Below are 16308 nucleotides of genomic sequence, written 5' to 3'. Positions count from 1 at the left end.
TTTGATTAGTGGCGAGTATCACCATCTCTAGGTTACATAAGTTTCTATTTATCGATGTACTCCAAGTATCCTTCTCAATCTCCCCTTGAGAAAAAAAAATCTCAATTACAACACTAATAAAATGACACTTTCTTAGTAGGAGTGCACAATACATCTCACAGGTTACAACTTCACTAAGTGAAGGATATTACAATATTCAATCTCTCAATCCAATTTCTCAAAGACAATATTGGTATGAAAACTTCCTAACACTTTGTTCTTTCTCTTTTCTCTTGTTCGTATTCTTCTAGTATGTCTTGACATCCATTATAGATGTTGTTTTAGCTAGCAGTTCATAGTTCGAATTGCAACTCGTCATTGAAATCTTCCTTATATGGAATGACTTGATAACCTCTTTAATTTGATTCCTTAGTTTGAATCTTCAATGTCATTCTTCATGACTTCAATTCTGAATCAGTTGATGCTCATCAGGATATCTTCTTTCCCTTTATGATTGATCTCAAACTTGATTTGTCATGTTAAAGAAACTTTGCGCTACTTGATTTTACATTTTAATTGTTAGAGCAATAACAACATTTAGTCAATCAAACGATTCAATCATAGATTATTTCCTTAATCCTTATTGTAAGACTCGTGAAAATTAATTAATTAATTAATTAATACGAGTAGGAAGAGCCTTTATGGAATTAAATATTGTTTAATGTGACATGGAAAACTAGCTTAAATGGTTGAGAGTACTTTGTTTGTGTGAGAGGACTTGGGTTCGAGTCTTATGCATGTCTGTTGTGTGTTAATTGACTTATTAGTATTTTTATAATATAATTGTGACTAGTGGTTGATATTATAATCATAGGATTATAATAGCTATCATTAAATTTGAATTGGTGTAATGGTTGTGATTTGACCCTATGAGTGGAGTGTCATGGGTTCAAACCTTGATGGACATAAGGTAGACTTTATTTTTGCTAAATCATGTTGAAATTATGTGTATGTTTATATGGTTTGTGTTTCTGCGTGTTGTTCTCAAATTGGAATTTTATGTGTTGTGGTTTCTGGTATAATGTACACTGCAATTGAGAATTTGGCAAGAGAATATGGAGTGTAAAGTCTTTTGGGTATGAAACAAGAATGTGATGAGGATTTCGGGTACTGTTATTTGATTCATTGTCAATTTCTGTGTTTTGAGGATTTAAACATGTTTACATTGTGTTTTAGAGTTTGATTGATGATATAGATTGAATGAACATGATTGTATTGTTAATTTGCATTTGTTTGGTGTCTTTGGTGCACGAGCAATGGCGAAACTCTACAAGTTTCACCCAAGTGACTCCTTCTCGCCTAGGAGAGAGTTCCAGGAGTCAATTCAGTGTTCATACTCGAGCAATTCGCTCAAGCGACCAAGGTTGGGTTTGGGCAAAATACAATCTCGCTTAGGCGAGATTGGCTCGCCTAAGCGAGGTCGCGAGGAAACCTGGATGTTTTGAGTGCGACGTCTCACCCTAGCAAGAGGTTTTGGGGTGCTGAGCGACAAGTATGCTCGCTTAGGCGAGAATGGCTCGCCTAAGCGAGATTGCGATGAGACTTGGAGTTTTGTTGAGTGAATCCTTGTTCAGACGAGGAGCTTTGTGTGTTTTGAGCGACTAAAGGTCTCGCTCAGGCGAGGAGAGCTCGCCTAAGCGAGATGACGAGGTACAGACATTGTTACACGCTCGCTTAGACGAGGTGGACTAACCTAAGCGAGACCAAGGTTCTAGCTTGGGCGAACATGCGTGGCTAAAGCGAGAATGGCACGGAGCCATGTGTTTGTGCACTGTTTGGACTGTTTGCTTGTTATTTCCTAAAGGATAGGAATTATATGCTTGTGTTTGTGGTATTTGGGCTTGAAGGACTAAGTCCAATAGGGGTCTGGGATGTGCTTGATGATTGGACGCATGATGGGCATGGAACTGGTTGAGTTCCCGTCGGCTACTAATGGGCGAGGAGTCCTTAGTATGGTGATTACATGCGTCGGACGCACGATGGTCAAGGAACTGTTATGTTTCTGTCGGCTACTATTGGGCGACGAGTCCATAGTATGGTGGTTGCGTGCGTGTCAGGGTCTAAGTTAAGAAGGCTTAGATGATTTACTATAGACAAGGAGTTTGTAGGGCAGGACTATGAGAAGGATAGGCTCATAGGGATGGACCACGAATGGGTTAGTTTCGTGGAAGCACAATGAAGTCCCAAGACCTAGTTCATGTATATGACTCATGAAGGACTATGAGATCATGGATGGGCAATTTGAAAATAATGAAATAATTAGGCATGTTCTTTTTGGGATGGGTGGCATATTTATTTCATGTATATTTTTATATATGGTGCATAGCTCACCCTTTCTGTGTGTGTGTGACGATGATCGGATAACTTGTTATCTGGGAGCGGATGATTTGATAGGTGGGCCAGGAGATGCTTAGAGGCGGAGTGCAGGGGCTACCTGGGTTTTTGATCGGATTTTTATATTTAGACTTTTGAAATTTAATTTATTATGTGGAATTTTGATGGATTTTGTAATACTGTTATTGCGAACATATGAATTATGTTATATTAAAGTTCTTAATTTTTCGTGTTTTGGGAAATGATATCATATTAAATGAGGTTTATTTTCATTTCCTATTTTATTTAATTAAAATTAGTAATATTCCTTAGGGATGTTACAATTGGTATTAGAGCAAAAATTTTGAAAATATTTAAAAAAAATATTTTAGGGATTTTGGAGAGTGAGCTTACCGTTTGATTGTGTGTGATTTAATTGTATGTTGGTAAGAGATGAGTGACTTTGTTTAACTAAGTGAATTGGTTTTAACAGTTGTAATGTGGCGTATCCAGGCTATGGCTGCTAACAGGAGGAGAAGGAGTAGTGGTACTGATGACATCGCAGAGGCTATTAACCTGATGGTGGATGCAATGCAGACACCGGTAGCAGCACAACCTAGAATGGCAATTGCACCAGTTAGGGTGCCGACTGTGGAGGACTTCGTGCGCCACAAGCTAGCGGAGTTCACTTGCAAAGCCTCTCCCGATGAAGCGAATTTGTGGCTCTGCAAATGTAAGAAGATCTTCAAAGTGATGAACTGTGAAGATGAGCAGAAGCTGCTGTTTGCCACATATTTGCTGAATGAGGATGCAAAGTATTGGTGGGCGGGAATGCAACAGCAGATGCAGACTCGAGAGGAACTGATAGATTGGGCTAACTTCAGGACGCGGTTCCTGGAGAAATATTTCCCTAACACAGCCAGGCAGGACAGGGAAGCTGAGTTCCTTGCACTACAGCAAGGGGATATGACGGTGCTGGAATACGTGAATAAGTTTGAGCACCTAGCGAGATACTATTCATAGAACATTACTGAGGAGTGGAGGTGCTTGAAGTTTAAGCGAGGACTCAAACATGAACTGAAGAAGGTGGTGATACCTTTGAGAGAGATAAGGTTTTCAGTCTTGGTGGAACAGGCCAAGAGTGCTGAGCACCTAGAGAAGGGCCCTGGTCCTGTTGCTAGACATCAAAAAAGTGTCGTAGAGGCGAGGCAGATGAAAAAGCCTTATAGCCGACCACAGACATCTCAGGGTCCCATTTGCTACCAGTGTGGCGGACCCCATTTGAAAAGGAATTGCCCACAGCTGACAGGTGGAGTAGGAGGGTCAGGCGACCGTCGCAAGTGTTTCATATGCGACAAACCTGGACACCTTGCAAATAATTGCCAAGAAAAGAAGAGTCTGAGTGTGAAGAAACCAGCAGCATCACCCGTAGAAAGGGCTAGAGCGGTCGGTAGGGTCTTTGCCTTCACCTCCACAGAGACTACTCGATCAGGTAACCTTATCCTTGAGCCTTGCTTATTGTTGGGTTATTCAGTGTTGGTGTTGTTCAATTCTGGAGTAACACATTCTTTCATTGCTAATGCGTGTGTGAGGAGATTGAATTTGGTGAAACGTGATTTGGGGTGTGAGTTGCTTGTTTCAACTCCCTCCTCGGGTCAAGTAGCTACCAGTTCAGTTTGCGTTGGGTGTTCAATGGAAGTGGCACGTCACATATTCAAGGTGAACTTGGTGTGATTGCCTTTGGAGGGGCTAGAAGTAATCTTGGGGATGGACTGGCTGTCGAACAATCACATTATAATTGATTGTGGACGGCGCAGTTTGGTATTCCCAGAACATGATGGACTAGAGTTAATCTCAGCCCAGAGAGCAATAGATGAAGTGGAAGCGGGAGGCACCTGTTTTATGATAGTGGTTCATATAAAGAAGAATAGCACCGCCAAGAAGATTAGTGTGATTCTAGTAGTGGAGGAGTATGTGGATGTGTTTCCAGATGAAATACTAGAGTTACCACCGAGTAGGGATGTAGATTTCACCATTGATCTTATCCCTAGTGCTGACCCAGTATCCATAGCACCCTATAGAATGGCACCAGCGAAATTGGCCGAGTTAAAGAAGCAAATAGAAGACTTGTTGGAGAAGAAGTTCATCCGGCCGAGCGCATCACCTTGGGGAGCACCGGTACTCTTAGTAAAGAAAAAGGACGGCAATTCAAGGTTGTGTGTTGATTACCGTTAGTTGAATAAGTTGACCATAAAGAATAAGTATCCATTGTCGAGGATAGACGATCTACTGGATCAGCTGAGGCGAGCCGCAGTGTTCTCTAAGATTGACTTGAGGTTTGGATATCATCAGATCTTAGTCAAACTGGAGGATGTGCAGAAGACGGCGTTCAAGTCACGCTACGGGCATTACGAGTATGTAGTGATGTCGTTCGGGGTGACAAATGCTCCTGCTATTTTCATGGACTACATGAACAAGATATTTCGACCGTACCTGGATCAGTTTGTTGTCGTGTTTATTGATGACATACTGATATACTCTAAGAGTCGAGATGAACACGCAGAGCATCTGAGAGTGGTGCTTGGAATTCTCAGAGAGCATAAACTGTATGGGAAGCTGTCGAAGTGTGAGTTTTGGTTGGATAAGGTACATTTATTGGGCGATGTAATCTCAGCCCAAGGCATAGTAGTGGACCCAGCAAAAATTGAAACGGTGGTGAAGTGGGAGAGACCGCAGATAGTTACTGAGGTGAGAAGCTTCTTGGGTCTGGCGGGTTATTACAGACAATTTGTGGAAGGGTTTTCCAAGATGGTGAGTCCATTGACTCAACTCACTAGAAAGGACCAGCCTTTCTCTTGGACAGACGAGTGTGAAGTCTGTTTTGAGGACATGAAGATGAGATTGACCACTGCACCGATACTAGCTATTCTTGACACAACCAAGACGTTTGAGGTGTACTGTGATGCTTCATACCAGGGCTTAGGTTGTGTATTGATGCAGGAGAAACGGCCTATTGCTTATGTGATATGAATCTCATTGCACAAGGGCTGACATAGGATTTTTTTTTTCTTTTAGGGTTAGAACCAATTATGACCACGAGATGTTTTGTGGGCAGAATTAGATATTCTTTTGAAAATTGGGTGAAGAAGAAAGTAATAAGGGGTGAATCTAAAAGTGGAAGGAAAGAATCGCTCTTTCCAAAGGAGGCAACACACAAAGGATGGCAAAATCCTTTGATACAGCCAAGGGTTCTTGAATCACTCAAGAACTAGGAGAATCACTCTCACTATTAGATAGAAAATTGAATTTCTGAACAAAACTTAACTTGATTTCATTGATAAGAAATGGTTCAGCTTATATAGAGGCTTTAACTATTAGGGTTACAAAAAGACCATTAATTGTCATTATATCCCACTAGTGCTAATAATAAACCAATCAAGCTAATAATTGTCCACTACCTAATGGCTAATTATAACTGAAATTGGGGCAGCCAAAAAGTCATCCAAAATTATTCAGCAAGGTCTTCTTAGTCTTCCAAGGCTGGTTCTTAAGATGTCAAATGAGCCTTTATTTAAATAAAAGAAACTGCATTAATCTGGCGCGTTAGTCCTCTTCCATTTGGACCGCGATGCAATTTACAACTTTTGTCTTTTCTCCTTCAAACTTGGGCTTGTACTCAAATAATATTGACAACACTTGTTGTAGAGCTTCTTTTGCTTTCTTTGCTCTAGACCTTGTCATAGGTCCTCCAAGTTCTTCAAGTGGATCCTTGTCTTTGCTCATTGTCACACCTTCATCATTCTCTCCCTCTTGAGAAGGATTTGTCCTCAAATCAGATTCTCCCTCTACATCAAAAAGGGATAAGTCAGACACATTGAATGTGAAACTAACATTATACTCACCAGGCAGATCAATTTTGTAAGCATTGTCATTTATTCTTTCAAGCACTTGGAATGGACCATTTCCCCTTGGTTGAAGCTTTGATTTTCTTTGTTCTGGAAACCTTTCCTTTCTCATGTGCACCCAAACCCAATCTCCAGGTTGGAAGACAACCTTCTTTCTACCTTTGTTAGCTTGCCTTGCATAGCTTTCGTTTTTCTTTTCAATTTGACCCCTTACTTGCTCATGTAACTTCTTCACATAGTCAGCTTTAGCCTGTGCTTCTTTATGCTTAAACATGGAAATGTTAGGCATAGGTAGCAAATCAAGAGGAGTTAAAGGGTTAAATTCATATACAATCTCAAAAGGTGAATAATTAGTTGTGCTATGGACAGCCCTATTATAAGCAAACTCAACATGAGGCAAACATGCTTCCTAAGACTTAAGATTTTTCTTTATAACAGTCCTAAGTAATGTGCCTAAAGTTCTATTGACTACCTCAGTTTGACCATCAGTTTGTGGGTGACAAGTAGTAGAAAATAACAATTTAGTACCAATCTTACCCCACAAGGTCCTCCAAAAGTGACTAAGGAATTTTGTATCCCTATCACTCACAATGCTCCTTGGTAGTCCATGAAGTCTTACTATTTCCTTGAAAAACAAGTCAGCCACATGACAAGCATCATCCACCTTCTTGCAAGGTATAAAGTGTGCCATTTTAGAAAATCTGTCAACAACAACAAAGACAGAATCCTTTCCATTCTTTGTTTTAGGCAGCCCCATAACAAAGTCCATTGAAATATCAGTCCAAGGATATTCAGGAACAGGTAAAGGAGTATATAATCCATGAGGCTTCACCTTAGATTTAGCTTTTTTACACACAATGCAGTGATCACAAAACTTATGTACATCACGTTTCATATGAGGCCAAAAGAAGTGCTCTTGCAAAATTTCCAAAGTCTTTTGAACCCCAAAATGACCCATCAAACCTCCTTCATGTGATTCAGTCACAAGCAACTCTCTAATGGAACACTTAGGCACACACAATTTATTTGATTTAAACAAGAATCCAATATGCCTATAGTAACCATTTTCAGAAAACTTTTCACATGCAACATATATTTCAGCAAAATTTGCATCATCCTTGTACATGTCTTTCAAAGATTCAAGACCAAACAGTTTAGTTTCAAGCATAGAAAGCAATGCATGCCTCCTAGAAAGTGCATCAGCCACTATATTTCCTTTCCCCTTTTTATACTTGATTACATACGGAAATTGCTCCAAAAACTCTACCCATTTAGCATGCCTCTTATTAAGCTTACCTTGTCCTTTCAAGTATTTCAAGGACTCATAATCACTGTGAATGAAAAATTCTTTGGGTAACAAATAGTGTTACCAAGTCTTTAAAGCTCTAACCAAAGCATACAATTCATTATCATAAGTAGAATAGTTAAGGGCAGCCCCACTTAACTTTTCACTAAAATAAGCAATGGGATGTCCATCTTGCAGCAAAACAGCCCCAATACCCACATTTGATGCATCACACTCAATTTCAAAAGATTTTGCAAAATTAGGCATGGCAAGAATAGGTGCATTAGTTAGCTTATGCTTGAGGGAAGCAAAGGCCTCCTCTTGTTTCTCTCCCCATTTAAAACCCACATTCTTTTTAACAATTTCATTTAGAGGTGCAGCCAGGGTACTAAAATCCTTAACAAATCTCCTGTAAAAACTTGCTAAACCATGAAAACCCCTCACCTCACTGACAGTCTTAGGTGTAGGCCATTCTTGGATGGCCTTGACCTTTTCCGCATCAACTTGTACACCTTTAGCACTCACAACAAAACCCAAAAACACCACATGATCAGAATAAAAGATGCATTTTTCCAAATTGGCATACAATTTTTCTTTTCTAAGAACAACCAAAACAGATTGCAAATGCTCAACATGCAACTCAAGACTGGTGCTATAGATCAGAATATCATCAAAGTACACCACAACAAATTTACCAATAAACTCTCTTAAAACATGGTTCATTAACCGCATAAAAGTACTAGGTGCATTTGTCAAACCAAAGGGCATAACCAACCACTCATACAATCCATATTTAGTTTTAAAAGCAGTTTTCCATTCATCACCTTCTCTAATCCTAATCTGATTATAGCCACTTTTAAGATCAATTTTAGAAAACACACATGCACCATAAAGTTCATCAAGAAGATCATCTAACCTTGGAATTGGATGCCTATACTTGATGGTGATTTTGTTTATTGCTCTACAATCAGAACACATCTTCCATGAGCCATCCTTTTTGGGCACCAAAATCACAGGTACAGCACATGGACTCATGCTATCCCTCACCCAACCTTTACTCATGAGTTTAGTAATTTGTTTTTCAATCTCTTTGGTCTCTTGTGGGTTGCTCCTATAAGCTGGCCTATTGGGCAAAGCAGCTCCCGGAATGAGATCAATGTGATGCTCAATTCCTCTCAAAGGTGGCAAACCATCAGGGACACTTGCTGGAAACACATCTTTATAATCCTGCAAAAGGGACTCAATACTAGAGGGCAATTCAAATTTGCCAAATTGGTCAGAATTTGAAATTTGATTTTGACAAAACAATAAGTAGAGGGGCTGTCTTGCACAAAGCACCCTCCTTACCTCTCTTTCTCTTGCTAAATAAACTTGCTTACCCTCAAATGTTTCATTTTCTCTCATTTTCCTGTCAAGTGTTTCACTCTTTTTCTTTTTCCTTTCAAGTGTTTCACTCTTTCTCTCATTTGCTAACTTTTCTCTCATTTTTATTTGATCCTCACACACCTCTTTAGGAGACAAGGGTTTGAGGACCACTTTTTTATCTTGATACATGAAAGAGATTTTGTTAGTGAAACCATCATGAATGACTTTAATGTCATACTGCCACGGTCTTCCCAAAAGAATATGGCTAGCCTCCATGGGAACCACATCACATAAGATCTTATCTTCATATTTCCCAATGGAGAAAGAGACTTCAGCTTGTTGTTTCACTTGGACTTCTTCTCCTTCACTAAGCCATTGAAGTTTGTATGGCCTAGGATGTGGTTTAGTGTCCATGTTCATTTTTGACACTAATCTTGAACTCACCACATTGGTACAACTTCCTCCATCAATGATTACCAAACATACATTACCATTAACTGAACATCTTGTATGAAAAATATTCTCCCTTTGAGATGCATCCTCGGCCTTGACTTGACTTCCCAACATCCTTCTAATCATGTATAACTCTCCTACATTAGGTTTCAATTCGCCATCACTCTCTTCTACCTCTCCACCATCACCATCAGAATCGCTTGTGTACTCCCCATTATCCTTAAGAAGAACAGTCTTCTTTGTAGGACACTCATAGGCATAATGTCCCATGCCCAAACATTTAAAACATTTCACTTCTCTAGTCCTCTTTGGTGGATGTTCAGGTTTCTTTTGAACAATTTTTCCTTCATTAGAAAGCATTGAATTGCTAGAGGAGGCAACACCTTCTTTCTTTACTCTATCTTTTCAGTTTGAAGAATTGAAATTGGTAGAACTCTTTCTTGTTGTACTCTTTCTTTTAATTTGTTGTTCTACCTGTATGGCTTTATGCAATAGATCCTCCATCCACAAACTCCTGCAACTCAACAACATCTCTAATATCATGATTTAATCCATTAAGGAAACGTGCCATAGTTACCTCAGGATCTTCTTCAATTTTGGCTTGGATGATAAGAATCTCCATCTCCTTATAATACTCATCCACTCCCTTGCTTCCTTGAGAAAGTCTTTGTAGTTTCAATTTTAAGTCCCTATGGAAGCTAGAAGGTACATACCGCTTCCTCATGACCCTTTTCATCTCACCCCAAGTGTCCACCAATGGCTCCTCATCTCTAATCCTCTGTCTTTGCAACTTGTTCCACCAAATTAAAGCATAATCAGAAAATTCAGTTGCTGCAAGCCTTACCTTTTGCTCCTCACTATAATTATTGCAAGAAAATACATGCTCAATTTTGAGCTCCCACTCCAAGTAAGCTTCAGGATCACTCATCCCCTTGAAAGGTGGCACATTCAACCTTACTCCTTCTATTCTCCCTTCATTCCTTTGTGGCCCTCCTCCTCCTCCTCTTGGTGGGGTTCTATTCTCTAGTTGGTCCAACCTATCATGAAACTCATCTTGTTGTTGCTTCATCAACCTCTCCAAATGTTGAGATAATGCAGCAATTTGCATCTGAATATCATTCCTTTCTGCCATGATTAACAAACAGATCAAGGTAACAAGAACAAAATATATATATGGTGTTTGAAAATTTTCTCACCCACTCAAGTGTTTGCACTCACAGATTGGCTTTTACTAAAAATAAAACACTCTTGCCTTTTACCACTCAAATTCTCCTTGGTTCCTTAGGCAATTCAAGAGATTATGGCCATAACAAAGAACAATTCTCCAATATGTGCAGCGAAACGCTTGTAAGTAGACAAAGAAAGGTTAACAAAGAAAAAAAGAAAAAAAAAGACAAGAAAAGTAGGTAAAAAGAAGGAAATTAGCAACAATCCTTCAATAACACCAATATATTACCTTATAAAAATTGTTACGAAGCATGAATCATTCGACCCAATTTTTTTTTCACAGTTTCAGTACAATTACGAATTGCTGTAACTATTTTCTTTTTTTAATTTTTAGAAGGCCCTAACTTTTGCAATGATTCAGCACACACATAAATAATACAAGTAATAAGGTAATGAATTGGTAAAATAAGAAAGAAGGAAGGATGTTACCAATTTGACGTTCAAACACTTAAACCGAAGCTCTGAATACCAAATGATATGAATCTCATTGAACAAGGGCTGACTTAGGATTTTTTTTTTCTTTTAGGGTTAGAACCAGTTATGACCACGAGATGTTTTGTGGGCAGAATTAGATATTCTTTTGAAAATTGGGTGAAGAAGAAAGTAATAAGGGGTGAATCTAAAAGTGGAAGGAAAGAATCGCTCTTTCCAAAGGAGGCAACACACAAAGGATGGCAAAGGAGGACATGAAGAGGAGATTGACCACTGCACCGATACTAGCTATTCTTGACACAACCAAGACGTTTGAGGTGTACTGTGATGCTTCATACCAGGGCTTAGGTTGTGTATTGATGCAGGAGAAATGGCCTATTGCTTATGCCTTTTGCCAACTGAAGGTACACGAGAAGAACTATCCTACACATGACTTGGAATTGGCTGCGGTAGTTTTTGCTCTCAAAACATGGAGGCACTATTTGTATGGGGCATAGTTTCAGGTATTCAGCGATCACAGGAGTTTAAAATACTTGTTTGATCACAAGGAGTTGAATATGAGCCAGAGGCACTGGTTGGAATACCTGAAGGATTACGAATATGAGCTGTTATACCACCCTGGTAAGGCTAATGTCATAGCAGGCACTCTTAGTAGGAAGAGGGCTCATGTTTCAGCCATGATGATTAAGGAGTTGAAGCTAATCGAGAAGCTGAGAGATATGAATCTGGGATTGGATAGGGAGGCAGGTCATATACGGTGTAGCATGTTGAGGATATCTAATGAGTTCCTGAATGAGGTTCGGGTGGAATAGGGTAAGGATCACGAACTGCAGCAAATTATTAATGAGTTGGGAATAGAGAAGAGAAAGGACTTCAGGATGGTATCTTGCGATTCAGAGAGAAGGTGTGTGTACCCAGCAGTCGAGTATTGAGGAAGATGCTCTTGGATGAAGGGCATAAAAGTCGTCTTAGCATACATCCAGGTATGACTAAAATGTACAAAGACTTGAAGGCGACCTTTTGGTGGACTGACATTAAAACCGATGTGGCAGATTATGTAGCATCTTGCTTAGTGTGCCAAAAAGCGAAGATCGAGCATTAGAGGCCAGGTGGTACGTTGGAGCCTCTTGACATTCCTCAGTGGAAATGTGACAACATTTCCATGGACTTTGTTACACATCTGCCAAGGTCAGTGAGGGGGCACGATTCTATTTGGGTAATAGTAGATAGATTGACAAAGTGCATTCATTTCCTGCCAATCAATCAGAAGATGTCCCTGGATAAACTAGTAGAGTTGTATGTTAGGGAGATAGTCAGGTTACATGGTGTGCCTACTAGTATTATCTCAGATAGAGATCTGAGGTTCACATCGAGATTATGGCAGTCATTGCAGAACACTTGGGCACTCAGCTGAGAATGAGCTCGACATATCATCCTCAGATTGATGGCTAGTTTGAGAGAACCATACAGTCTCTGGAGGACTTACTGAGAACATGTGTCCTGGATCACCTCGGGACGTGGAGTGATGTGCTACCGCTGGTGGAGTTCACTTATAATAACAGCTACCATTCCAGTATTGGAATGGCACCTTACGAGGCCTTGTATGGTAGGAAATGTCAGATACCTTTGTGTTGGCAACAGGATGGAGAGTCTGTAGTACTTGGTCCAGAATTCTTACAATAAACTACTGAGAAAGTAAGGGTAATACAGGATCGGATGCAGGCAACTCAAAGTCGGCAGAAATCCTACACAGATAAGAGGAAGAGGCCACTTGAGTTTGAGGCTGGTGACCATGTGTTCCTCAGGGTTACACCTACAGTAGGTATTGGGAGAGCATTGAAGTCAGGGAAGTTGACTCTTCGATTCATCGGGTCGTATCAGATTACGAGGTGAATTGGACTAGTGGCGTACGAGATTGCATTGCCACCTCACATGGCAAACCTACACAATGTCTTCCACGTATTATGGTTGAGGAAGTACGTGGCGGATCCTACTCACGTGCTGGAGCAGGATGATGTCCAAGTGCGTGAGAATTCGACGTTGGGAGTTGGACCGATGAGAATTCTAGATTCTCAAGTCAAACAACTCAGAGGGAAGGAGATTCGGACTATGAAGGTTCTCTAGGATGAGACAACCCAAGAGATGACTTGGGAGATGGAGGATCTCATGAGGAAGTCTTATCCTCACCTATTTGCTGGTAAATCCTATTTTCGAGGACGAAAACTTTTAAAGGTGGAAGAAATGTAAGACCCGTGAAAATTAATTAATTAAATAATTAATAAATTAATAAATACGAGTAGGAAGAGCCTTTATGGCATTAAATATTGTTTGATGTGACATGGAAAAGTACTAGCTCAAATGGTTTAGAGTACTTTGTTTGTGTGAGAGGACTTGGGTTCGAGTCCTATGCATGCCTGTTGTGTGTTAATTGACTTATTAGTATTTTTGATAATATAATTGTGACTAGTGGGTGATATTATAATCATAGGATTATAATAGTTATCACTAAATCTGAATTGGTGTAATGGTTGTGATTTGACCGTATGAGTGGAGGGTCACGGGTTCAAACCTTGATGGACATAAGGTAGACTTTATTTTTGCTAAATCCAGTTTGGAGTGGATGTGAAAAGGTAGAGGGAGGGCAGCCAAGAGGGGCTGGAAAACCATCAAAATGAGAATTTAACACCCCATTAAGCCCTTTTTCGTTTTAGTCTTTAAACCCTTAATTAAGACACATATAAAAGGGCCAAATTGGGGGAAAAGAGGGGTTTTGACAGTGGTGATCTTTGACTCTGAGAGAAGAACGAAAATTGGGTTGTGAGTGGTGAGTTTAGGTGCGCAAAAGGTGAATTGGAAGGAGGCTTGAGGAGAAGCATTCTTCTCTCCCAATTTTGATCAATAATTCCAGGTTAGGGGTGCTGAAATTATGTGTATATTTATATGGTTTGTGTTTCTGCGTGTTGTTCTCAAATTGGAATTTTATGTGTTGTGGTTTCTGGTATAATGTACACTGCAATTGAGAATTTGGCAAGAGAATGTGGAGTGTAAAGTCTTTTGGGTATGAAACAAGAATGTGATGAGGGTTTCGGGTACTGTTATTTGATTCATTGTCAATTTCTGCGTTTTGAGGATTTAAACATGTTTACAATGTGTTTTAGAGTTTGATTGATGATATAGATTGAATGAACATGATTGTATTGTAAATTGGCATTTGTTTGGTGTCTTTGGTGCACGAGCAATGGCAAAACTCTGCAAGTTTCACCCAAGCGACTCCTTCTCGCCTAGGCGAGAGTTGCAGGAGTCCATTCAGTGTTCATACTCAAGCAATTCGCTCAGGCGACCAAGGTTGGGTTTGGGCAAAATACAGTCTCGCTTAGGCGAGATTGGCTCGCCTAAGCGAGGTCGCGAGGAAACCTGGATGTTTTGAGCGCGACATCTCGCCCAAGCGAGAGGTTTTGGGGTTCTGAGCGACAAGTATGCTCGCTTAGGTGAGAATGGCTCACCTAAGCGAGGTCGCGATGAGACTTGGTGTTTTGTTGAGTGAATCCTTGTCCAAGCAAGGAGCTTTGTGTGTTTTGAGCGACTAGAGGTCTCGCTCAGGCGAGGAGAGCTCGCCTAAGCGAGATGACGAGGTACATACATTGTTACACGCTCGCTCAGATGAGGTGGACTAACCTAAGCGAGACCAAGGTTCTAGCTTGGGCGAACATGCGTGGCTAAAGCGAGAATGGCACAGAGCCATGTGTTTGTGCATTGTTTGGACTGTTTGCTTGTTATTTCCTAAAGGATAGGAATTATATGCTTGTGTTTGTGGTATTTGGGCTTGAAGGACTAAGTCCAATAGGGGTCTGGGATGTGCTTGATGATTGGACGCATGATGGGCATGGAACTGGTTGAGTTCCCATCGGCTGCTAATGGGCGAGGAGTCCTTAATATGGTGATTATATGCGTCGGACGCACGATGGGCAAGGAACTGTTATGTTTCTATCGGCTACTATTGGGCGAGGAGTCCATAGTATGGTGATTGCGTGTGTGCCAGGGTCCAAGTTAAGAAGGCTTAAATGATTTACTACAGACGAAGAGTCTGTAGGGTAGGACTATGAGCAGAAATGGCTCATAGGGTTGGACCACGAATGGGTTAGTTTCGTGGAAGCACAATGAAGTCCCAAGACCTAGTTCATGTATATGACTCATGAAGGACTATGAGATCATGGATGAGTAATTTGAAAACAATGAAATAATTAGGCATGTTCTTTTTGGGATGGGTGGCATATTTATTTCATGTATATTTTTATATATTGTGCATAGCTCACCCTTTCTATGTGTGTGGCGATGATCAGATAACTTGTTATCCGAGAGCAGATGATTTGACAGGTGGGCCAGGAGATGCTTAGAGGCGCAGGGGCTACCTGGGTTTTTGATCGGATTTTTATATTTAGACTTTTGAAATTAAATTTATTATGTGGAATTTTGATGATTTTGTAATACTGTTATTGCGAACATATGAATTATGTTATATTAAAGTTCTTAATTTTCCGTGTTTTGGGAAATGGTATCATATTAAATGAGGTTTATTTTCATTTCCTATTTTATTTATTTAAACTTAGTAATATTCCTTAGGAATGTTACACTTATATTGTTTGAATGTTTGATTTTGAAAACTTTTTTCTTCTAAAATACAATTATTATAAGATAATTTTTTTTGAACATTGCAATATTATAATGTTAATTTCTACCATTATCTAAGTCCTGTTTTATTAACAAAATCAACTCTTCCATAGGCTTTAACCTACTCAATCCTCAATTTTACCTTGATTTTGTAAATAAATAATGTTTGGGTTACATTGATCTAATTATACCACTAATCTCCAATTTTTGTGTCTGATTCAGTAATATGAAGCTTTTTCCTCAAACCAAAGACGTTGGCAACGAAAGAAGAAAGAAAAAGAACTAATTTTGAAGATCTGAGCCATGCATCCAACGTTGTGCCACCAGAAGACAAAGCTTTGAGCCATTTGATTCGTAAACTCCAATGTGGTGCAGGATAGCGCTGGGTGTTAGCCTGATTCCAGAGAGTCAGCACCTGGTGCCACCTAAAGGGCACCAAGCGGCAGACGACGCAGATCCATTTATCTTCACCTTTTGTTGATCGTGCCTAGCGGTGTACAACTTACACCGGATTCCACTTTTGTTGATGTGGAAATTTTGCCCTATATCTTCTTGATGTCTCGAAGGAAAGCCATCTTTGGCTAGGGAGAAACGCGAAAACATTCATTTGGAGTTCTTGGA

The 16308-nt window shown here is 40.0% G+C and overlaps 1 protein-coding gene across 1 annotated transcript; it reads left to right on the top strand.

Moving 5' to 3' along the window:
* Positions 1-2868: 2868 nt before the first annotated feature.
* LOC114194815 (uncharacterized) lies at positions 2869-4086 on the top strand. Its single transcript, XM_028085227.2, has 2 exons — positions 2869-3324; positions 3376-4086. Exons 1-2 carry the CDS (start codon positions 2869-2871, stop codon positions 4084-4086), a joined length of 1167 nt encoding a protein of 388 aa, XP_027941028.2.
* The last annotated feature ends 12222 nt before the right edge of the window (positions 4087-16308 follow it).

This window comes from Vigna unguiculata, chromosome 8 (assembly GCF_037176805.1).
Source record: "Vigna unguiculata cultivar grain cowpea cultivar isolate G323 ecotype 2 chromosome 8, ASM3717680v1, whole genome shotgun sequence".
Classification (NCBI taxonomy): Eukaryota; Viridiplantae; Streptophyta; class Magnoliopsida; order Fabales; family Fabaceae; genus Vigna; species Vigna unguiculata.
This window is presented reverse-complemented; position numbering and strand designations above follow the sequence as displayed.

Excerpts from the sequence above, each read along its gene's own strand:
- LOC114194815 (XM_028085227.2), top strand. The coding sequence starts at position 2,869 with ATGGCTGCTAACAGGAGGAGAAGGAGTAGTGGTACTGATGACATCGCA. Across the intron at positions 3,325-3,375 it reads TACAGCAAGGGGATATGACG|AACATTACTGAGGAGTGGAG; the intron begins GTGCTGGAATAC and ends TACTATTCATAG.